This window comes from Epargyreus clarus, unplaced genomic scaffold, assembly GCF_041222505.1.
Source record: "Epargyreus clarus isolate Ecla_fem2 unplaced genomic scaffold, WU_Ecla_fem_2.2 ptg000019l, whole genome shotgun sequence".
Taxonomy (NCBI): domain Eukaryota; kingdom Metazoa; phylum Arthropoda; class Insecta; order Lepidoptera; family Hesperiidae; genus Epargyreus; species Epargyreus clarus.
This window is the reverse complement of record NW_027332227.1, coordinates 4,775,161-4,799,902: the sequence shown is the minus strand read 5'-3', so window position 1 is coordinate 4,799,902 and position 24,742 is coordinate 4,775,161. Positions and strand designations below refer to the sequence as shown.

The 24,742-nt window shown below is 36.8% G+C and overlaps 1 protein-coding gene across 1 annotated transcript in view; it reads left to right on the top strand.

Annotated features, from left to right (window-relative positions):
• kuz (zinc-dependent metalloprotease kuz) overlaps positions 1 to 24,742 on the top strand; it is an 83,404-nt gene that overhangs the window by 36,745 nt on the left and 21,917 nt on the right. The window contains exons 3-4 of the mRNA XM_073083586.1: positions 1,480 to 1,546; positions 13,606 to 13,794. Coding sequence (XP_072939687.1) covers positions 1,480 to 1,546; positions 13,606 to 13,794 — 256 coding nt within the window. The remainder of the gene's footprint in view (positions 1 to 1,479; positions 1,547 to 13,605; positions 13,795 to 24,742) is intronic.

The following is a 24,742-nucleotide window of genomic DNA, read 5'->3' as shown; positions in this document are numbered from 1 at the left end:
AATAAGGATACTGGGAACTGTTATCAATTTATTGCACTGTCATCGGTCCTTGATACGTGTACAAAGTTTCAAATTAATAAGAGTTGTGGAAATTGGTGAAAATTGAGCTCAAAGATTCCGTTACATATCTACATACATAGATACAACCCAAGCTAATAAAAGCGTGTTAAAAATGATTTAGTTTATATTTAAAACTAGATACAAACCGTGCTATCTGTAAGTTCCTTTACCTACCATTTCTTTTCTTTGTAACTCTATATCTCTGAATACAGATTCACTTTGCATTAATCGAGTTACAATTTTATGCACAATCCCATCTTACTCCTTTTGCAATAATTCTGTGCAAGTGGAATTCTTGGTTTTATCTAGACTTCTAAAGACTCAACAAAGTGAAGTTGAGACGTGTGTCAATGTCTTTCTAGATCTACAACTGCATACGTACGTGTAGTCGTGTATGTAATGTAGGTGGTACATACAAATGTGTTTAACTCTAGTGGCAGTTGTCTTTTAGTACCTACTACTCCCTTATTTCGTAAAGTAATAATGGACTTGTCTATGCTATAGAATAGTAAGTATTGCTTTCAGAGTGGGTCGAACTTTTCATCTTAATGACAATTTACATCTTATTCATAAGCGTTCTACACTGCCCTGGCTCTAGAATATTTTGTAGTTATCTGTCATAAGTATCAAATCATAAGAAGCACGAGGCACAATACTAGACAGAGACAACAATTACAAGTTAATCAAAATATTGTACAGAAAAATATGATTTTGTCTGACTCGGTCCGTGTCTGACGCCATCAATGTCTGTTGATATTAACGGTGCCTAACTCTAGTTTATCTTCGTAAGAGAAAATTTACTTAATAATAATACTGAGCTGGTGATTTTTTTATATTAAAAAGTACATTTAAAGGGAATGTCTTCCTTTCCATAGTTCTTATAAATCTTCTGTTGAACGTTCATCGTTGCAAGAGTTAATGTTAGTTGGCAAGTCAGTTTAATGTGACTTTATCTCCAGACCCCACTATTTAAAGTGACATACGAGTCATCTTTACATAAGTTTTATGAGTGCACATGATACTTACACAAAAGGTATAAAAGTAACGCTTAAAACTAGCAAAAGTATGAAAATGAATTAACATATTAAACAGGATGAATTTGTTAAATATTCATGCATGGTCAGATCTAAAACTGGAAATATCTAGTTAAAAAATTTCATAAACTAAAAGTTTATATTTTCATAACTTTTTATATTTAATTTTCCTAGCTGGGAAAAAAACGAGTTCTTTTTGTATGAAAAAAAAAACACATGCTGTATTATTGCCATCGGCTAGGCTTATAAGGCTCAAATTATGCAAAGTAATGGTGGATAATATCAAACTGAAGGAACAGACTCGTATCATTTGTGAGAATACTTTTTTGTGACAATACTTTTGCTAAATGTTTTGTTCTGGTCACTGATAAATCTACTCTTACAGGTCGAAGGTTCGGAAGGTGAATTACACGAAGTCGACACGTCACACATATACCACGGCGAGTTGGTTGGTGAGTAATCACTTACTAAATTGTTACTTAACGTGCCCAGTGCCCATATCATGCTGCAAATATTATCCGTAGTAGACGGTTAGTATGCCCCATGGTTGCAAGTGTTGTAACCTGTACGAAATAATTATATTACTGCAATTTAGTCGCCTTATTTAATCATACACCAGCAACAAGTAATTTTAACAGCTCTAAACTTCTAAAACAGAAGTGGCAACGCCCGAGTACCCGAGTAGTTTAGCGCGGAGCTCGAGCGCTCCGTCCCGCAAGACAGAAACAAAGTTTGCGGGTGACGTGCCGCCGACTGACGGCCGCAACTCGGTAGCTCCATTGTGCTCCAAGCGAGCTCACGACGTTATCTACACCCAAGATAAAGCCCCATTGTTTGCCATCGCCCCCGGCAAAATTTAATAAGTCCCCGCTACGAGTGTGTCGACGGCGATTGTGTTTCCCTTTAATCAAACGGAAAATGAACGCGAACACGAGAATCGGAACGATCTCGATGCGTTAATAATTCCACGGGAGCACTAAAACATATTTCTTTTCTCAATTACTGCCGGGACAGCGTCAAAGTCCCGGCTAATTGGGAGCTTTCGGCGACCACTCAACTTTTAATGTCGACGGGCGCAGGCCGCGTGCCGACGGCGCCCGCTCCGCAGCCTCGCCCACGCTGCCCGTGCTATGTAAATAATTACTTTGCTGAAAATTCCGTCGGCATTCTTCATCCAAATATTTTATAAAGATATTCGCGACGAGGTTTGTTTACTAGGCAGAAGTATGCGAAATTTGTCGAAGCGAAAGCGCGCCAAATGTCTACGGTATCGAGTTGTAAAATTTTCCAAACCGCTGACGTGTGGATTGGAGGTCCAGTTGAGAAACGCGTGATGTATCAGAGTGCGGGTGTTATGATCGTGAAAGTTTTGTACGGTGTAAATGGATAAAGTTGTAAGGGCGGGCCGGCATCGATCGCAGTTCGTCGTCCTACTTACCGCGGTTCCGATGCACTTAGCCACCGAGTTGCAAGCCACATTTATGCATACATTTACCGCTTTGCACCGCGTAACGAATACAACTATTTGAACAATAGCACTTTTCTTATTTGACTTGCATTACTGTTGCCCGGGTCGCTTTGTAAATATTTTGCTGCTCAGGTTCTAGCGCGGATCTTCAAGAATAACGAGCTGTGTATCTTTGACCAATATAAGGATCATATTCAAAATAAAATATATTTAAACAATACAACTAGACATAGAGGAATATCAAAATACAAGTAAAGTTTTTATTTCGTTGCAGACGAAAGTTATACTTTTTAAGTGGCACTCGGCTCATTTTAACTTATTATACGCAGATTTTTCCGTCGCGGTTCTTAAAAATTCACTTCAGACATCTTCGGAATTCTGCGGGTCGTGAAAAACGTTTCACATCTTTGCCGCGGTTAACTTTCATAATTTCATAAGGTAGCTTTTTGTTTAACGAAAAAAATACATTAAAACATGAGTTCAATGAACCTACCTACTAATATAAGTATGTATGTTTATTTGAAAAGGTGTTCAACCTATTTAAAGTAATAAATACAGAATTCTGTCTGTTATAATATAAAGCATCGACCGTTTTCGGAGTAAACATATTTATTTACACAATAAGTAAAAGAGCTAATTTTTTCTTAACTTTTCTTGCACCTATAGTCAGTATACATCTTAATCTTAGAAACCATATCGAACCTATCTCAGACGAAACTTTTACACAAACATAAATTTCTTTTACTGAGTAAAAGTTAAAAAACTAAACGTTAAAAAAGTTAAAACCTGGTAAAAGTTAAAAAGCTTGCAGGAAAGGATTGGAAATCACAGACGGCGCCGCGTGGAGAAACTCGTTAACAAATGTGTTTACTGCGTACATCCCATATTTATACAAGCGACATGTTTCAAAATAATTCTGTTTTCATTATCCTTTTTCCGGTTTTATCCGCTGTAAAGGAAGGTAAAGCCTACTTCTCGCTATAATTAAGGCTTTGTTTCGACTCGTTATCTCGAAGAGTACGGAAATGAAATGATTACTTATAAACACCTGGATAAACCTAGTTTGTTATAATATGATTCAGGTAATGGAGACATATTTAGAAAACATTTGTTATACAAGTGTTATATTATCGTGTAGGATATCTACATTCCAGACAAGAGAAGAATAGAAGGACACACTAAGCCTGCTTGTTATTATTTATATCATAGGCTAGCATTCGTTAAACCTTATCAGGGGTCTTATGAGCGGTATCCCTTTGACTATTATCCTGCACCCTCTCCACTACTAGGCATTGTAAAAGCGTGGCCGAGTGGGTTACGCTACGGAGCAGGTCTTCTCAGTTGGGGAAGACCCCTGGGCTCAGCAATGGGCCATAAAAAGATTGCAGCCTGATGTCCTTATGCTTATACAATACTTGTTTTGATATTCTTGTAACGATAATGCTAGCTATGTAATGAACCCTTTATAATGCCATAACTATCGAGGATTGATGATGGAGCCAACAGGATCCTTACCCTGTTAGCTGGAAACCTAAATCTAAAGCGCAAGTTTTAGCGTTATAGGATTTTTGGGAATGATAAATTTGTCTAGAGTCTAGACAGATCATCTCAAAGCACTCTTTGCTTGGTAATATTGCGTCGAGCGAACATATTTTATATTAAACGAGCAATATTTCTTCATAGTATGTTTTATGCCTAAAAACTATGGACCTTCTTAAATAATGTACGTGTAAAAATATAGGTGTATGTATGTTAATGACATAACGACTACCTCGCTTACATCTCTACTACATCCTCGACTAGATACCTATAAACCTATACTTCCATTTTACAATACTCCGCTATGTAAAGTACTACGATATGGCATAACATATACGTTCACATGACGAGACGGGAGTCAGTTTATTCTTCATACAATAAACAATTGTCATCGGAACCCATTATGCTGTACCTCGCCGTTCGTGGAACAATGCAGTGCTTGTATATGTGTCGATACATCATTAGTCTACCCGATTTACTACGTATGTATGTGCAGGATTCCCACACACGTGAAAAAGTTTAAACGTAACGACCACTACGCTTTGTTAATGTCATTAACTTGATTACGTGCGGTTATGGCAGGTACTGTACATTATAAACCGCAAATACGGCAGAAAATATATTAAATTATGTTATCCTTATTATTTAGGAAGGGGTACTAATTAAGGAAGTGAGAGACTAAAACCTTATATTATATACGAAGCAAACGAGCGTGCAATTTACCTGGCGGTAAGCAACTGCCTCTCACGGACATCTATTATCAACCCCAGATATAATTTGAGTCCTGCCTGAGGTCGGCCACAGGTGACTTGTTGTTACCTATAAGAACTAACTTGGAACGTCTCGTATAATTAATTGTGTCTCTCTTACTACACCCCTCAAACCCGAACACAGCATCATTTAATACCGTGGAACCACGAATGCTTCTACCACCTTAAAAAGAAGTTTAAAAGCCAGGTTAAATGCATAAAGTAAACATAAAAAAGTAATTTAATATGTCGGTTCGAAACTGGAAGAAGAGTGAACCCTAATATTAGGATGTGTGCAGACAGATGCGTAAAACATAATAAACATTAGTTATATTGTGTTTCATTAGCGGTTTATGAGTCCTGTGAAGATCATTGACATTGAAGCTAAGTTTAGTTTGTATTTCTACCAGACGTTTTAATTAACTTCACCCCCAAGATCGCTCGGTAGTCGGTACCTTGTCTGAGTATGTACAGTATGGATAGTGTACTGATAACGATGAAGTTTTTGATGTGAAACATCTATAGCCGCACGTAAAACCGATTTCTGACGTGGCGACGCATGCAGTAGTGTGTACGGTGTGGCGACGCGTCGCCATGCGCAATCGACTGTGCGATTCTCTCCCACTCAAATAAATTCGTAATTTTTTGTATTTAATGAAAATAAATGTTTATTCAATAAATAGTCATCGTTATCTGGAAAAAAATCGTAATATTTTATTTTATCATTATGACATATTTAGTTCCTATCACAATATGTTCTTTTCTGCATATTACTTTTACAAAATAATGTCGATGTTTCACATTTGCCAGGCGTCCCGTGACGGCTCACATTTTTTTTTTGTGTATTTTTGAAGTAAAACTTTAGAAGCGTTATGTAGATTTTTATAACGGATTATTTTAACGGTAACGGAAATAACATGTATGACGTCGTAAACCTCAACATAGGACACAATGTATGAAAACATTATTAGAAAATCTTACAACAGTTTTATAGGAAAGCGATATTGCTGTTCGTAAACTGAGGACAACAAATATTGCATACCATGTTTGTTGCATTGAAAGATTTATATGCTGCCGATGTATGTACCGATATTGTTTCTTGTAAACATGATGAGAAAAGATATAATTCAACAAGTACACGTGTCTAATGGTTTTACCTACACCACTGTTAATAGACGTAATTAAAAGTCAGCTGCCGGTAATAGCAGTTATTAAGGAGTCCACTTGTAAAGTCCGCTAATAAACGAATCTGTAGACACACTTATGAGGACATTCTTACGGTCTAAACCAGATCTTTTTATAACATGATATGAACGAATAAAAAATAGTTTAAAAAATTTAAAGGGGTTATCCGAAATTATATATTTACTAATATGCAGTGATATCCTAGTGGTTAAAACTTGTCCTCTCAATCGCGGGGTCCGAGGTTCAAACCTCGGGTCTGATTTTTCTCTTGAAGTTATGTGTTATTAGACATTAATTATCATTTGCTACAAAGATGAAGATAACATCGTAAAAAAATACCTACACATATATCTCAAAGTGTGTGAAGTCGCACTACTTGGCTTCGCTCTCAGTTTGAAAGGAGACCCGTGTCCAGCTACACAACAGTAATGTTTTGATGACGACATACACAAGAACACGTCTAAAGAGGACGAACCTAACGGTTATTTTCGTAACTTGCGTACGAAAAACAATGGGTGCGAAAATTATAAATTTAATCTCGGAAATTCTTTCATAATTCTACGTTGTAGTTGTAAAGAAAGAACAAGGCTCATACTTGACCTTGCTCAAGTGTTAAGTTGTAAATGCATTGAGGACGTCATATTAGTAGCTGTAATCCTATACGCAAATGCAGTTACGGTTACATAACTGTACGTCCGCGTACCAGGTAATCCAATATGTTGAAAAATAGTTGACTCACAGTTACTAGAGTGATTTACTACATAATATCATTAGGCAAATAAACTTCTGACACTTATATGTCGTAAAAAGATTTTTAACTATGTATTTGGTTTGACACTTAATCTTTGGGATTTAGTTGCAACGGACACGTGTTCGGGGCCTGCAGTTCTAAAATAAACATTTGTTTGAACGTCTGCTTGTATCTTATCTTGATTGGAAATTTCATTGTAATATTTGAACATTCGTCACCTACTTTTTGCTATTTATCCAGGACCAAGGCCTAAGAGATCTATAATCTATTATAGTATATAATCTGTGAACAGTTTTCTGATTTGACAAAATTAGTTTTATTTATTAAATTCGATAAATCAATATTTTAAGCTCATCTTTTAAATCTCAATCACAGCAAATACATGTATGTCTTGTTACTTTTTCGTTTTCTTGTCTTCTGTGTTGGAAGACAGACATAAAATTACACTCACATGAGGCCTTCCAACACATAAAGGTCCCGTTTATATCGGACATTGACCATGTCGTGTCGCACACGGTTCATTACAGACAAATTAATATTTTTCTATATGATAAATAATCCGAAACAAATTGTATAGGACAAAACTATTTCATATGCTGCGGCATGCGTCTGACATGTTCTATCTCTGCAAATGTTAATGAACCTTTATCCTTAAAATTAGTAACGTATCTTAAATTAGCCCAAAAATACACTCCAGTTAACGCTTAACATCATGAAGAATCAAATGCAATAATAAATGTCTCTCACATAATGAAAATATTCAGGCCTGCACATTAATGATGCTAATACAAAAAATATATGAATTCTCAAGCAAAGCTAGAGCGCTACACGACATGATTGCGAAGTCAGAGAATCCGGCCATTGTTCGCGGCACGCATTTGGCAGTCCTTTTAATATAAATCTTACAACATTTGTGTAACGTTTGCCTTTTGTTGTGTACACAATCGAGTTGCCAATGGGCCCACGCCCGTACCCCGGCCCGTCACCTGCCTACGACTGATATGAGTCATTGTCATTAACTAGTATTAATACCTAACTATTATTAATTTACCCATACCCGGCCGTAACGCTGCTTTGACACGACACCGTTTGTGAATTGTGGGAAACACTAGTTTAATGTCATTTACCCAGCGTTCAACCCGTTAACGTTGAAGTTTGTATTGATACCATTGAGTGAGTGAGTCATAGTCATGAGCTTAATTGTTTTTTCATTTACTGGCATGTTCGTTGTTGTTACTGTTTAGCTTGAAATATACCTTACCTTTTTTGCTTCAAGGTGCTTCAAGGTTTGAGTGATTAAATTGTTTATTTTTTATGATTACTAATATTACTATAACGTTATATTTAAAATATATTCTCTCGTTGCTCCGTTTGTGTGCTGTCTTTCGTCTGCTAAAGATTTAACTTTTGAACTTTCTTTATCCTAATCCTATTTTATGTATATATGCAAGCAATCTCGTAACTTCTTAACAGATTAAGGTATTTTGATGAGTTCTATATAGGTAGTTAAATTTGACTGTATGTCACGGCTATGGCTAGCTATAGGTATTAGAATTTATGTACGTATACATGAAAAAAACGACATGACGAATTTTGGCCATCACTTTGTGGGGTTCGAATTTTTTTTGTCATTTATTTCCGGATGCAGGTGGCGCGATGACGTGATAAGCAACACATCTGTACCCACATAGGAATTTGTTAACATACAAGATATGCTATCTTTACATTTTTTCAAAACAATGCTACATATAAAAAATGTTTTAACAAAAAATACAACCGGCTTCTATGTCACTACTAAACTATTAAGTCCATAGTTTTGAAGTATGGGCTGATATTAGACACGCTATTTACGTGCGACCCGAAAGATACAACCACTATACCACCTATGTGTGAATACCAGCTAACTTAAATATAAAGCGATCATATTAGCCTTCGGGAGTAGGAACGAATTACTCTGTTCTGTATGAAGTTGGCCACATATATCCATGAACGGCAGTAAAAAGCATGTTCGTTTATTAGTTCAAACTTCTAAAATAAAAAGAAAAATCTTGTTTAATGATTTTGTAATGAAGTTTTGTTATTTTCATGAACCTGTCTAGTGAACCTGTCTTACAGTGTTTTCTGTTATTTGTTTTTAATTATCCTATGGTGTCGTGAATAATATTGTAAACTTCATCTTCTATGAACTAGTGCAAAAAATAAATTTTAAAATATCTTGTATAAAAAAGTAATAGTTACCTAAGTAATACTTACACATGTAAGTAGTAGCCGGATAAAACGACGTAATAGCAAAAACTTCAATACTTTGTACTAATATTAGCTATTATGTGAGCACATCGAGCTAACGTACCCACTAGCAGCACGACGCGACGCTAGCCATTTCTTTTATGTCTCCTTGCACAACTTGACCGAGATTTGCTCGTCGAGCCAGCAAAATTAACTTTTTCACTTTTCTTCCTCGTCATAATTCACGTTGAAACAATGTCCTGTTCAAATATCTATTAGGAAGACAATGCCAGTATTTAACGTTGAAATTAGCGATATTACGGTACTGCTCTATTGTTATACAATGAGCTAATATTATTTTCGTATTAATTAATGCTAAAACTGTAAAATATTCGTACAAAAAATATTGCTTACAAAGGCTCAAGAAAGAATGGCAAATATAAGTATGAGTGTAGATTTACACTAATAAATAAAATATGACTGTATTTAAAAAAAATCGATATATTATTCTTCATGCCTGTCTAAGACACATGACTCTACATAGCTCTATGTTAATACTTGATTGTCAAAAAAATATTGTTTCTTATAAAAATGATGGAATTAGCTTTAGGTATATTTTGTACATACAGTCTATGCGTTAAATAACATAAATATGCACGAGTCTCGCTTACAATTTAGAACGTTTCAAGCAAAGCGCTTTGCAATGTCACGCCGTGTACAGCGTCACAATCCGCCACAAGCGACACGACCATTACCCGCCAGCTGCGACTCGGTAACAGGATGTCTCTGCTGCACCACGTTCATTAATACGAGACAACTATATATAATACATTGGCTATGTATTCACTTTGTACATTCAGTCTATGTGTTAAATAGGTACTATAAATATGCACGAGTCTCGCTTACAATTCGGAACGTTTCAAGCAAAGCGCTTTGCAATGTCACCCCGTGTACAGCGTCACAATCCGCCACAAGCGACACGACCATTACCCGCCAGCTGCGACTCAGTAACAGGACGTCTCTACTGCAGCTCGTTCATTAATACGAGACAACTATATATATTATACATTGACTATACATTTCGTACATACGGTCTTTGTGTTAAATAATATAAATATGCACGAGTCTCGCTTACAATTCCGAACGTTTCAAGCAAAGCGCTTTGCAATGTCACGCCTTGTACAGCGTCACAATCCGCCACAAGCGACACGACCATTACCCGCCAGCTGCGACGCAGTAACAGGACGCCTCTACTGAACCCCGTTCATTAATACGAGACAACTCTATAATATATAGAATATCTTAATCCTTGTGCTTGCTTTTAAAACTTTCAGGTTTCCTAAACATTTGGTTAAGGAATACGTCAAAAATATTAAGTTATTATTGTATTGCTTGCTTGTAGTACTTCACCGGTAAGACCTGTGTTCAGAAGTGGAGTAGTTATAAAGTTGATAGCGATGTCAACCATATAACGCTATAATTTGATGATTGTAGTGTCCTACTTAGTTCACCTCCGGGCATACTCTACCATCTATTTCTGCCTAATAACAGCAGCATTGGGACTGTTGCGTTTATGTTTGAAGCGCACTGGCCATAATAAAATTAAAGTGTCAGCTAACAATGTTTAAGTAGACCCAAAAAACATAAGCTGTACATACAATTTGTAAGGGTTAGCTTTGAGATGTCAAGCTGTGTAATCCGTTGCAAGAGAAGCGGTCATTAGCAGTAACACTGCAACAACAGGATGCGTGGCTCATTCATTAATGTCGGATTTAAAACTGTCATTCTAACGTCCCGTTTTAATTCGAGCAGATTGCTTCGTGAACTGCTCCAGCTGTACTGAGGGAGTTTGGGACAAAGTGCTTTCACGTTCACCAATCGGATTCGTAGCTCGCAAACGTTACGGTCATTAGCAGCTGCGCTCCAACAATAGGGATCATGACTCGATTATTAATGTCCGATTTAAAGCTATCATTATTGTCCTATTAGGACAATGAACTTCGAGAAGGATACTTCATAAAGTCATTCTTCAAGTTCGTTGCGTGCAATGGAATGGGGACAAAGTGCTTTTCGATGTAACGCCATGTAATCCGTTTCTAGAGACGCGGTCGGAAGCAATTGTGCACTTTACCAACTAGATGTTGCTCGTTTATTACTGTTAAATTTCAAATTACTATTGCATCATTCTAAGTAGTTTAATCCCATTGCTTCGCGTAGTACGTATTCGGTATCTAAGGAACAAAGTACTTTATGTGTCAATAGGTGTAATCCCTTTCAAGAAACGCAATTTATGGCAGTGCGCTTTACGAATTAGATGCGCAGCTCATTCATTAAAGTCGGATTTCAATTCAAGCTGTTCATAATGTTTAATCAGATTACTTCGGAGCTGTAGTGCTGTCAGAAAGGTATTCACGGAAGAGCACTAGCTACAAAATGTTTCCCGATGACACACTGCGTAATCTGTTGGTGACAACCAGTCATTACCATCTCTGCTACAGACTCTTATAGTCTGTCCTTTGTTCATGAGTTGTCTATCCAAAGCTTTTATTGTGGTATGTTCTTGCTTAATTCATAATTTGATTAATTTTGAATACAACTTGGGTGTATTGTGCGTGGAAACGTTCGGAGATAAGCTTTGCGATGTGCCGCTGTGTAATCCGTCGCTGGCAGCCGACTCGATCATTAGCAGCTGCGCCGCTTTATTAGTATGGGTTTTCATTACTACCGGATTTAAAGCTCTTGAGCTATCCTTCCTTTAATTTAAAAAATTAATATACCCATTGAAGAAATTTATTGCTGGGGCATATATAACTCTCAGGAATATACGGAGGTCTGGATTATACTCTGCCATTCCGTTTTAATTACAATCGGTTCTACATTATGTATTGACCATTGGCCAGCCGGAATATCATGAAGTTGATCGAAGATTTTAGGAAAAAATAACATCGAAACTAATAATAACACCTAATAATCTATGTGACACGTATGAAAACTGACCTCTCTATATGTCGCTTATTAGAGTGAAATTATACGCGATTTTACAAGCTTCAATGGTTTAATAAAAGCTCTAAATCTTCTATACATATGATCAAACGCAACAGAGAGGATATTATGATTATAGAATTCTATGTATATTAAAAACCTTTATAGGCACCTGAAGGATGATATGCCAAACACGCCAATGTGCACATTTAGGCTAAATTAGACGCTGTCCATTGGGTGTATCGAAACCCGAGCTTTACATTTATCAGATGTATGTATGTATATAAACGATGTTATAAGCCTGGTATCGACTTGGCGATGAGGACCAAAAGTTATCATTCACTGAATACCAACTTCAGCTATAACTTTTAAGCTCGCTTCTTGAGAAAATCCAGGTCTTAGTGAAACTTTAAGTTTTTAAGTAGTAACGTAAATAGGTATTTCTACTAAGTTCGTTTTGACCAAGCAAGAGGAAAGTTGTAGTTTGCTTCTTGCTCAAACTATTAAAAATTCTGTTTTCTAGAAAATTGTCTTACACGTGTCTTAACACGATTATTTAATTAAACTGCGAAATGCAAGCTTATTGCAGTAGGTATACAATAAAGTTATTGTTTAAAATAAAAATCCTAATTATAGAATGTTACATACGGGTAGAATGCATATCGTATTAACAGCATTGAACCGACAGTAAAGATAGTTTGCAAATAGTGTTCAATAGTTTTTCAAAGAACTTCTGGAACTAAATCCACTATCTCACAATGGCATTTAATTAAATACCTGTTTGTAAAAACGCTATAAAAGTAAGTCAATTAAAGCATATGTAACGGAGAAATGATGGCGGAAGAACCCTCATGGTTCGACTTCGTAGGCAAGTCATCACGTTATTTTGTTTAATAATACCGTTTAAATACAGTTTAAGTGGTCCTCTAATTTAGTTTGTAAAATGTGATAAGAGAGCACTTATTCAAGACACACCTATGGCAGGTCACAGGTTGAAATACAATTCTGTCTGGGGTTCATTCCAGATGCCGATGAACATGAATGAATATCATTATCTATCACTATCACTGGTACGTCATACCCCCCGGGCGCACATATATTACGGCAATGTAAACATACGGGCGGTGGGCAGGAAATTCGGGTCTCGAGGATACCCTCTTTGCCCGGGCAGATTTTCTGGTGTTCGAATGCCCCCTGGATTTATAATATTTATTCATAATAATATAATGTTATTTAAAACATTATAATATAATGAACAAGTATCAAAAATAGACCAACCCCAGACCCACGACCAGACACCGCAGACCCACCTAATGGTTAATGACCCATTAGGTGTTCATACACTATTTCAGCTTTATAAAAAAAAAAACAGACATGCTACGTTTAGCAGTCGCGTTATCATGATTGCATCGATTCTAACGACGACTACGAGTTCGCTCGGACTATCGAAGACGTGCGTTTAAGTGACTGCGTTAAAATCTGCAAATCTATTAATTACTTATAATGTAGTAATAAGATTAAATGAAATAGTAGCAAACATATTTTAGGAGACTTTATTTAAGCAATGTTTACGTGAATAAAACTTTGTCCTAACATATTTTAATCTTGCAGGCGAGCCACAGTCCGCTGTGTTCGGTTCGGTGACAGACGGCGTGTTCGAGGGGAAGATAGTGGCGAGCGACGGCTCGTACTACGTGGAGCACGCGCGCCGGTACTTCCCGCCGAACGGGACCCGCAAGGTGCACTCTGTGATATACCGGGACGGTGACGTCACCGACCCGTACGCGCACCGGCGGCACGGTGAGTGTGGGACACGCTTTATGTAGTGATAGAGGGGACTTGGGATCGATCTGGTCTCTATGTAGAGGCGTATGAAATCTTGATACTTGGATTTGTATTATGAGATGAAATAGGATATTTGATTTAACATAGGGCGTTTGAATTTTTGAGAGGTGGTAGAGCCAGTATGGTTCAACCAGGGGAAACTATTGCCGCTCTCATTTCTAGCCTGAAGCAGTTTTGCATTTCGTTGTGTGTGGATGCTACCTGACTTACATATGAGACAACTATCTTAATCCCTAGGAGTTCTAAGGCATCTGTCAGGTCGAACCTGTTCTATATGGAGTTGGATCATCAGATGACCTGCAAGCTTCTTTGCCACTCAAATCTTGTATAGAAAATAATGATTACTTATTGAATGCAGTGAAGCCGGCCATCTGATGTTAAATGGTTATTGCTATATGGTAGAAGTAGAATTCATATGGTACTACCATTGAAATAAGGATTTTAGTCGATGACCATCCTCGATAGAACAAACATTACATAAAAGATATGTGTACATTGCATCAACGTTGTCTATTTATAGAGCTATCTTATCACGACACTTGTTTTATTTTCTCATAGTTCTGAATAAATTTGAAAGTTAAAAAACATTAAATAATAACACCGTACACTACATTAAAATCCCACTCATAAATGTTGTATGCCTATTCAACGAAATATTTTAAAGGATAATCGTTATAAAAGAAACTTTGAACTGTGCCAACTTCCATTCCAACATGAAACTCGTAAATATAGTTGAAAAACAGAAAAGTTAGGATCTTTACCTGGCCCGACGTAATAACACGGCAGTAGGCAAGCTAGGCTTCTAGGTAACTCTTTAATCTAAATTAGGCTTACGTGGCACAAGGCCAGAGAGGTATTTGCGTTATCTACGAAACGAAAATTAAAGGCGAAAGCTTAAATACAACGCCGTGCAGTGATTTGCTAGTGAGCGAATGAAGCTATTGCTTTAGGCCGTTTAGTCGTCATTCGTCAACGGCACCAAATCACAGGGCATTGTTGGTTGGGGCAAAAATTGCCTATGTTGCTCCCTACAAAGTCTAGCTTCCAACTTTCAATCATCAAAATCGTACCTAAAATAAGTCTTTAGAAAACAGGCTATCTAAAATAAACTGACTATTTTGTTGTGCAAAAAATAGTAACTATTTTGTAATCACAAATAAACCACAATTTCATTGGTTTAGATATTGTGGTTCGAAGAAAAATATACGTAATTCCCTGATAGGTATCATTATAGTTTCTTGAAAAGGTTTCCTGTTATGATAACTCAGTGAATAGTGTCGATAAGTGTAGGTACAAATAGTTGTGTGATTTTCACAACATCTACTTGCTAAACAAAGTACCTGTCCTCGACTTGACATGCATTAAACACGGGTTCCTCGGAAACTTAGATAACTTGTTCCCCAGCTAGATCGAGACGCGAAACTTGAATCGATGCGGTGCAATTAAATTTCTATTGAAGGTTGTCTGTTCAATTACAGTTTGGAGTATTGGGAAATAAATTGTTTGATGTAAAAGTGGTGCAATTATAACCAGTGGTTTCCATTGTCTAAAATGAAGAGATTGGAGAAACTTTGTATTAGAAGACAACAATAAAATCGCGCGAACCGATATTGAGTCTTCTGAATCCAAGGATTTACAGTTCTCGGTGTAGTCTATCCACCCAGTCGGGGGCCGATTTGTTCTTTGCCATAGATTGAATAGATACATAGTCGCTATTTGAGCAGCATTCTACTCCAATGGTTATTGTAGATATATGATAATGACAGTGTCTGTATTGGTAAAATTGATGTACGGGTCGCCACGCAGAAGGTTCCAAATATTTTATTTGGAACCTTTGCGACAGAGGCATCTAAATGTAAAATTTTGAATTCTATTCTAAATTCAGTTGCTGGATACTTATGTGTCCACGGTATCCACAACAGCACTACCTAGTGTGATGCTATGAATACAGAAAGGGTTGTTACTATTCCAACGAAGCGCATTAATAAGATAAACCGTGTAAATTTGTCACAAAGAGCAGTTTGTACAGTCGGTTGTCGCGACAGGGCGACAGGGGCAACTCGCGAGCAAGTTTGGCCGCAGCGTGTCGCGCGGCAAATGGATTGCAACGCAAGGTCGTTTAACAAAGTTTAATCCCATTTGCTCGGCGCTGTCACCGGCTAGGCTGATTGCTACACCGGCTGCATCGGAAAATTCGCGATTATTTATTACAAGCTAGGTGTCCGCACGTTTTATTGGTCACCGCAGTTGTCATAAATTCATTCTGTGGTCGACTGCTGTAATTTGTTTACAATTGGGACGTGTTTCTATTGTCGTCTTGACGCCAATAAAATGCTTTTATGAATTTGAAACGTTTACGGGTTACGTTCGTTACTTAACAGCTTCATGTATCAGCAAGATGGGTTTGAACCCTTTGTGGTTCGTCTCCGGCGGCACCACCGCCACGCCTATTTTTGCCTCATAACAGCAGTGTTAAGCGCAGCTGTGTTCTAGTTTGAAGCTTAGTCCTCAGGGGTAGCGGCGCATCTGTGGCCGACCTCAAGTAGGAATATCTAATCCTATCTGGGGTTGATTACAGATGTCCATCGGCGGCAGTAGTCACTTACCATCAGGTGGACTGCATGCTCGTCTGCTTCTCCTATATTATAAAACTCCTATATTATAAAGTGGCCGATAAGTGTATAATGCGTCTACATACGCGGTAGGTGCTTGTAAAACACTTGGGTACTATTTCTATTAACCTTGATCATATCACAAACTGAATGTTAGTTCCCATGGCCCAAAATTCAAATCGAATACTTCGAGCAACACGTAATCCTTGTTTCTAAAGCTTTATATCTACGATTGATAGAAGTTATATTTTTTGGGGTTACTGATATTCGGTCAACTATTAAGGCAGGAGTCCTTATGAAAGTTGAACGCATGAACCCTCTTCAGAGGTCTTAGTTCGAATTCCTCATTTAATTATTTACCATAATACATATATTTTTAAGCCACACCACAGATTTATATGGCGTGATACGAGAAATGGTCGTGACGGTGGTACCATAGCACGGGAACTGTAAATAATGTTTCCTATTATACATTTAAAATACGTTTTCAGCTGAATTTACTGAAATGGTCCCAAAGATAAAATCCAATCTCCTCGGCCAATCTAAACAAGCGTCTGTAGATAACGCATTGATGAAAATGCTTGTGTCGCTGAAATAAAGTGTAATCAAGATGAGACTGTTTTGCAGAGGGTACCGAATTTGATTGCCGATAGAATAGGCACCTAAATAATGCATTTAATTGTATTAGTGTTCGTAACGGGATCGAATTTTGACCTTATTAATAATTTTTCGTATTCAATAGCTATCGAACATATTATTTATTTCAAATGACCTAAATATATTTATCATTACTTCCGTTTGAGATAAGATAAAAAATGGTTTTCGGGACATTATCAATTCCCAATAATGTTTTTATTGTCTCTTTACGTACTTGTTTACGCAGAATGCGACATTAAAAAGAAATCGGTTCACAAATGTAATCGGGTAACAAACATAGTATAATCGAATTAAGAAAATGATAATAAAATATATAAAGTAAGGAATACTGGACAATGACCGATACAATACTGATGAATTCTGTGTTGTTTAAATAATTAAAAGCGAAATCGGAGGCTTCAGTGGCCATTTATCACAACGTCGACACCAAGCGGACTTGCCACTCCCTATTCCCTGTAAAAAAATAAACAAATTGGAATAATCGAATGGATTTGAATTCCATTTACGATATTGTTATCAGACCAGTCGAATGCCGAGCTCGATAAATACATATTCATTCGTCCGTGGGCAGGGCTGGAATGGTAATATCGCGTCAACACGGTCTCGCCAGCCACCGAGGTTTGCATTTTCTACTCTGTATATCTACATTCTCCCTATTAAACAGTGGCGTTGGTTAACTTAAATGTTGTTTTATCTTAATATATATAAATCACATGTCGCGCTGGTATCAGAAACCACTCAGCCGATTTCAATGAAATTTTGTGAGTATCTATATGGTGGCTCTCCCTTGAATTATAAGATACATCTGTACCTGATAGGTTGCGTTGTTGTCTTATTCTAATGATTTTTATAGCAGGGCAACGTCTATCGGGGCCTTCTTGTTATAAATAATTTAAATTATGTCAATATAACATATTAAAATAATTTAATTTCGAAAGTGGTAGGACCTCTTTGTGGTTCAGCTCCGGCGGCACCACCGCCACACCTATTTCTGCCTTATAACAGCAGTGTTAAGCGCTGCTGTATTCTGGTTTGAAGGGTGCGGTAATGGAGAGTAATTGGAGACACACTTTTCCGAGGCGTTCCAGCTTAGTCCTCAGCGGTAGCGGCACAACTGTGGCCGACCTCATGTAGGAATATCTAATCCTATCTGGGGTTGATAACAGATGTCCATGGGCGGCATTAGCCACTTACCATTAGGTGGACTGCATGCTCGTGTGCATACTCCCCTATTATAAAAATATATATATTTATTATGAAAAAAAATCCGGGGTTATTTTCCGTCTGAATCTACACGGCTGAAGAAGAAACCCCGGATATCCGAACAGTCCTTATACATCCTCATATGCATTAACATCATCATAGTATATGAGACTATAGGGGGTAAAATCCACAGTTATGTCGTACACATATTTTTAACGACCACGACGCACGACGCGATGACCGCGTCGTCATGACGTAATGTAATAATCGGATTTTTGCGGTCGGAAGGCTATTTCTCAACCGCGACCAATCATTCATTAGTGTCATATCTTAGAAACAGTTACACTTACTGATAATGGTAATTATGTGCCCATGGAGTTCAACTTTCAAGGTTCAAGATTCTTTTACATTTATTTTTTCAATTTTAGGTATTTTCATTGTAAAAAGAATATGTTAATAGTTCCATATAAAATCCTCTGTTTTAAGAGAAAGTCTTCGCCATATCGCTTGATTACTTTTATATTCCCTTATACACAAAGTGAGAAATTAGTCACAAAAAAATAATTTAAAAAGTAGGATCTGTTTTAAATTTACATACCGAAACCTAAATGTAATTTTATTTGTGTAGATATTACGATATAAGTTATCCTTCAAAATTACATAGTTTTCATTACCTACTCTTAGCTTTCATTACTTATACTCTGATTCATAATTAGGTGTCCAAAATGTAAACAAAGGTGTTGACCTATCAAGAAAATACGTTAGAAATGGTAGTTTTTATTTTTGTCGATATTTAAGTAATACAACAATAATAAAATAATAATCTAAATAAATTAAGATTAATTCACATTTTCTAATATTTATATCACCTCAATTTCGTTCCATACTGTAATAATAATAAAAAACAAAGTTTATGGTAGAAAATTAAAATGTGATAATGGTAACACAATCGGAATCCAAGACATTTCTTGTGCTGTCATTTTTAAGTTTCGTAACTGATATTATTCATTTTCGAGATTGTGATCAAACTCTAATGTTTTCTCGTTTACATAATGCGTTTGTTAAATTGTCTATATTTTTATAAATTTTCGTTTTTTGTTGAGTTTGTTAAAGTTTGCGTTTCTTGTTAATTTTGACAGTGACATTTCTTTGTTTACATTTTGGACACCTAATTATGAATCAGACTATAGTTTGTGTTTTCTTGGTTTTCATTCCTTTTGATTGTTACAACAGTGATATCATATCTTCGGTTATGTAGGAGTACTTACGAGGAGTGCGGAGGAAGAGGTCATAAATTTAAGCGATAACTGTACTTTCTATACTGTCACTTATCACATCACCTCCGACCTGACCTCATAAACTTACATCTCACAATTATGTGAACCGTCTGTCCGTTTGCCAAACTTTAAATACTGAAAGCTTTTTATATAACGGGAAAATTAAAAAATAAACCCGTCGTATCAAGCTGATGTGCGTTAAATAGCTGACTAATATGATATTAATTAACCAATCCTTAATTACAACTGCGGTTTATAAGTTGTAGATCCACTTCAGTAAGTGCACATTGATTGCAGAAGTACCACACATACAAATCTGCAGTCGTAATAAGATGAATAGGAAAGACTTGACGGTTAGACATTCATTCCTAGGTTTTATGAAATATGTGTGTGAAATTCAAACGTAATACACTACAACTACACGTGTGTCATCTTTAATACCGTGTCACCGAGCCAGTCGTAAAGAACAAGTGTTCACGTTTAGCTGGAGCAATTTCGTAACGCACTAAAAGCGTAGGCACTGGCCGAACTGTATGTGGATACTGTACGCATACAGCGCCCCCGTGGACCGTATCGGAACTAAAATTCCGCAGCATAAATTTTAAAAACGGAACTATAACGCTATAAAAATTAAATTAAAAATGTAAAAATAAATACTATTTGTATTTGTAAAATTACATGTCGCAACCATTCAGTTTTTTAATAATCTTATTGCGAACTTTTAGTTCCGATACAGTCCACGGGGGCGCTGTATGAGCGAATTCGTAAACGTTGTACGTTTTCGAGCAAACGTAAAAACTCATACTAAGGATACTGAAATTCTCGAGCACAATTTACTATTACCTGTACGATACGGTTACACTGGAGCGGACGTGAAGCGATACGGAAGGTAGCTATACTTCCGCTTGTACTATCAAAAATGTCATATACCATGCACATTCTCGGATGCTTTGCGGTGAAGCGAAATCCTATGTTAACGTTATGCTAATGTATCACGTTGTATGTTATGATTTGGATTTTTTAATCTAATATATGCTTATGTGTGGTTATAGAAGGAATATTTAAAGACTCGTTTAAAACTGAGTACTTGGAAAATTAATCGAGCCCAAGATCGCAAAAAATTGAAACGAGAAGAAGAGACAGATATTCTACATGGAATTACAAAAGCGCTTCTGACGATAATGATAAACATTGAGTGAGACGACCCGCGGGGCGGGGCGGTCACCATACCGGTATGACGTGGTCCCGGGTTCGATCCCCGGCCAGACAGATATCTAAAATGATGAATTTAGATTTCTGTGTTTGGGTCTGGGTGTTTGTGTATTTGTCTAGTGTGGGGCTGTGAGTGTAGAAAACGTTTATTTAAGCGTTTATTTATTGAGTACCTATATTTTATGGTATTATTTTGTAGAAAAGAAAGCCAGTTTAAAAATGTAGCTTATGTATAGCTTTCTCTAGCCATGTACTTTGTACGTATTATATACTCTTAACTATTTGGTAGCTAATTAATACGAATTACTTTATTATCATCATATTCATCAACCCATTACTGTCCCACTGCTGGGCACGGGTCTCCTCTCATAATGAGAAGGATTAGGCCATAGTTTGAGTTTGTTTTTTATATATCTCTCAGGTATGCAGGGTCCCTCACGATGTTTTCCTTCACCGTTTAGCAAGTGACAATTAATTTCTGATACGCACATAACTTTGAAAAATCAGAGGAGAGAGGAGGCTTTGAACCTCGGACCCCTCGATCGAGAGGCCAAGTTTCTTAACCACTAGGCTTTCACTGCTATTTTGTTATTACTTTATACTTATTGTAAATGTTGGCAAAAATCAATACATTTAACGTCAATTGTACATCAATTACATAAAACGTGTATAAACAAGGGATACATAATCGCGTGGGTATCGGCCGAACAGGAAGGGCGGCCGGAGTTGCATTTATTTTCATTACAGGTATCACCGCTCCCGTGAGAAATGCCCCTTGCTCGCTGGCAAACGGCGTTCTGTTTCAATGATATGTTTTCACTAAGTAGTACTAAAATTATATAGGGTTTATTGAAATTAAATTAAATATATCTTGTAAGGACATATGCGGTTCTGAAGGTGGTAGAACCCTTTGTGGTTCGACTCCGGCGGCACCACCGCCACTCCTATTTCTACCTAATAACATCAGTGTTAGCCGCTGCTGTGTTCCGTTTTGAAGGGTGTGGTAAGGGAGACATACTTTTCCGAGGCGTTACAGCTTAGTCCTCAGGGGTAGCGACTAGCGGCGCTTCTGAGGCCGACCTCAGGTAGGAATATCTAATTCTATCTGGGGTTGATAACAGATGTCCATGGGCGGCAGTAGCCACTTACTATCAGGTGGACTGCATGCTCGTGTGAAAAAAAAAACCAACATATGCGTACGTATTATAATGATATTTCTAAAATTTTCTTATTACGATCAACCAACGATACGATATACGATTACGGTAATCGACCAACAATTTCGTGTGATCATTCACATATCTACTTGTATACAATGTGAGTACGTAGCAGCGATACAAATCGCGTTGCCATCGAACAAAACAGGAAGAGCTCATTTGTTTTCATTGCAGGTATCTATCGCCACTCGCAGGGGTTGCTCCCCTTCCGACATTCTTTATTGCTGTTCTTATTTAAAATAACAGTGAAAACACAACTATCCAAATACACTGTATGTTTTATTTTGTTATAGACGTAGTACAGTGTTAATAAGTGATCCAATTTTGTAAACGGTCCTTTCTTTGTGAAAGGGTGCTTGCAATATCGTCGACTAGACCGTATGATTAAATTTGGTCAAGTTTTAAGGGCAAATATTGGAAGATTTATTTGTGAATTTGGTTAGGTGATTGTAGAAAATATAATGACCACGTATTATAACAAGTTCATATTAATTTTGATATAAAGCTTATCAACATTTATAGGATATTTTGGTAACTGACTGTAAGGCCGCCATTATTATTTAATGTTTTAACAGGAAAATGTTACTTTTATCTGTTAACAGGAAAATGTTAATTTAATTACATACATAATATTTTGTCACCGAATATAAATTTATATCTATTAATTCCTTTATTATATCACGTCTAAAGAATAAATGAACAAAAGGATTCCAAAACTGTATTTGATAAATAGGTATAATTTTTAGTTGGTATTTTTTTGGGAAATGTACAATTCGTATTCACATTTATTCGTTGAACTACAAAAGCTGAACAAGCGTGTTCGTAGCTGCATTTATTTCCATCGCGGGTACCTATCTATCGACGCTGGCGTAGGGGTTGCTCCCTTCCCGATTGCACTCCTGCCATTATAGTGGAGTCAACTGGGATAATCGATAGACCTACGTGGGTAATTACGCGAATAACTACTGCAATTACGTTGCGTGCTATTTTTACTATTGTTTATTATACATGGAGCATTTTTATATTGTTGGAAAAATATTGTTTTTATACTCAGATCAAATCAATATCAATCAATTATTTTATTCAAAATATGTTCTTTACAGAGCATTTTTTGAATGTCAATACAACTACCGCCACTTCACACAAGGTGTTTCGTTATGGAGAAAAAGTAAACTAAAACTTCCAGCTGTAGCCTTCTGTGAATAACTAATTATGTATGTTTAAGCTAGAATCTAAATAATGCAAAAATATTATCCGTGCCATATCAGTACCCTTACCATGAGTTTTTACGTTTTGACAAATATGACTGTTTTGGTATTTGTTTACGTATTTGCCCATACAATTTCCAATCAGCGCCCCTAGCGGATTTTGTCAGAACTAGGAAATCGTATGGGCCAATACGTAAACAATAACCAAAACAGTCATATTTGCCAAAACGTTAAAACTCATGGTAAAGGTACAGACCACATACCTAGTTAAACCAATTTTCATGTCGATTTCGTGAACGTTGTTTTATGAAGAATTTGTCTCCTATATCACTATGTAGAGTTCAAAGACAGTGGATAAATAATATACCATATAAACTAACATGTCAAGCTCATCGAATCTCATGAAGGTTATTACCGTTATTTTTACATGTTATTAACGTTTATATAGATAATCCTCGGGATCCATAATATTTCAATCTAATGAAAATATAATAATTTCCTGAACAATTATGCTTATAGGTACATAGTATTTTTACATGTACAAAGTAAATGGAAACGCAGGCTCACTGCAAATGCCACAGGAACCGTAAATTACAGTCAGTGTCCACTTATAACTAATGTACGAGAAAGCCATTGCAATCCAGCCATTGATATCCACGTATAAGTATCATCTGCTTATAAATACTATCAACGTTATGTTTTATACATGTTTGTGTCATGCGTGAAGTTCCACGGTATTCGATGGATTAATAGCAAAGAGTAATACAAAGCAATTTATATTTAAACGAAATGTTGCCTACTATTATTTCTGCAGTGAGAATTAAGGGTTAAATTTTCCACGGGCCCTCCCATAAATTTGGTTCTTTAATAATATAGTAAGTAGCCACTGCCGCTCATAGACAGTTTTAATCCACCCCAAATAAGGTTAAAGTCCTATCAGAGGTTGACCAGATGCGTTGGTACTCCTGAGGATGATTTGGGTCACCTCAGAATAGTAGGTCTCCCTTACACCTTTCAAACCAGAACACAGCAGCACGTATCACTGCTGTTATTAGACAGAAACAGTTGTGGTGGTAGTGCCGCTGGAGCGGAACCACAAAGTGCTCTACCTTCAATATTGTAATGTAAGATTAAAATTAACCAATGTGTTTATTTAATTAAGTAAATTTAACACTCTCGCCACGGTCTGTTCATTCTGATATTCGAAAATTGCCCCGGAGTATGCACTCATAGGAGCGTATCCTGCTAGGCTTTTACGTTTTGCTCTTCACTGTAGAGCACCGCAGTGGCTACGTAGGCTGTGTGCACTAAAAGTTTTTTTATAAAACAGCCCCATTGCTATCCTGGGAGCGGCTGTTTTTCATAAGTGCTATCGTAACTTGCGTTTACATTGGAAAAGCCGTTTTCCCAGTTGAAGTATATTTTTTTTCGGCATTTTGGTGCATATTTCGGTTTGTACGAGTTTTAACCTTACAACGTTTATTTTTAATTCTGATTAATGGTCTCTTGTCTTTTTT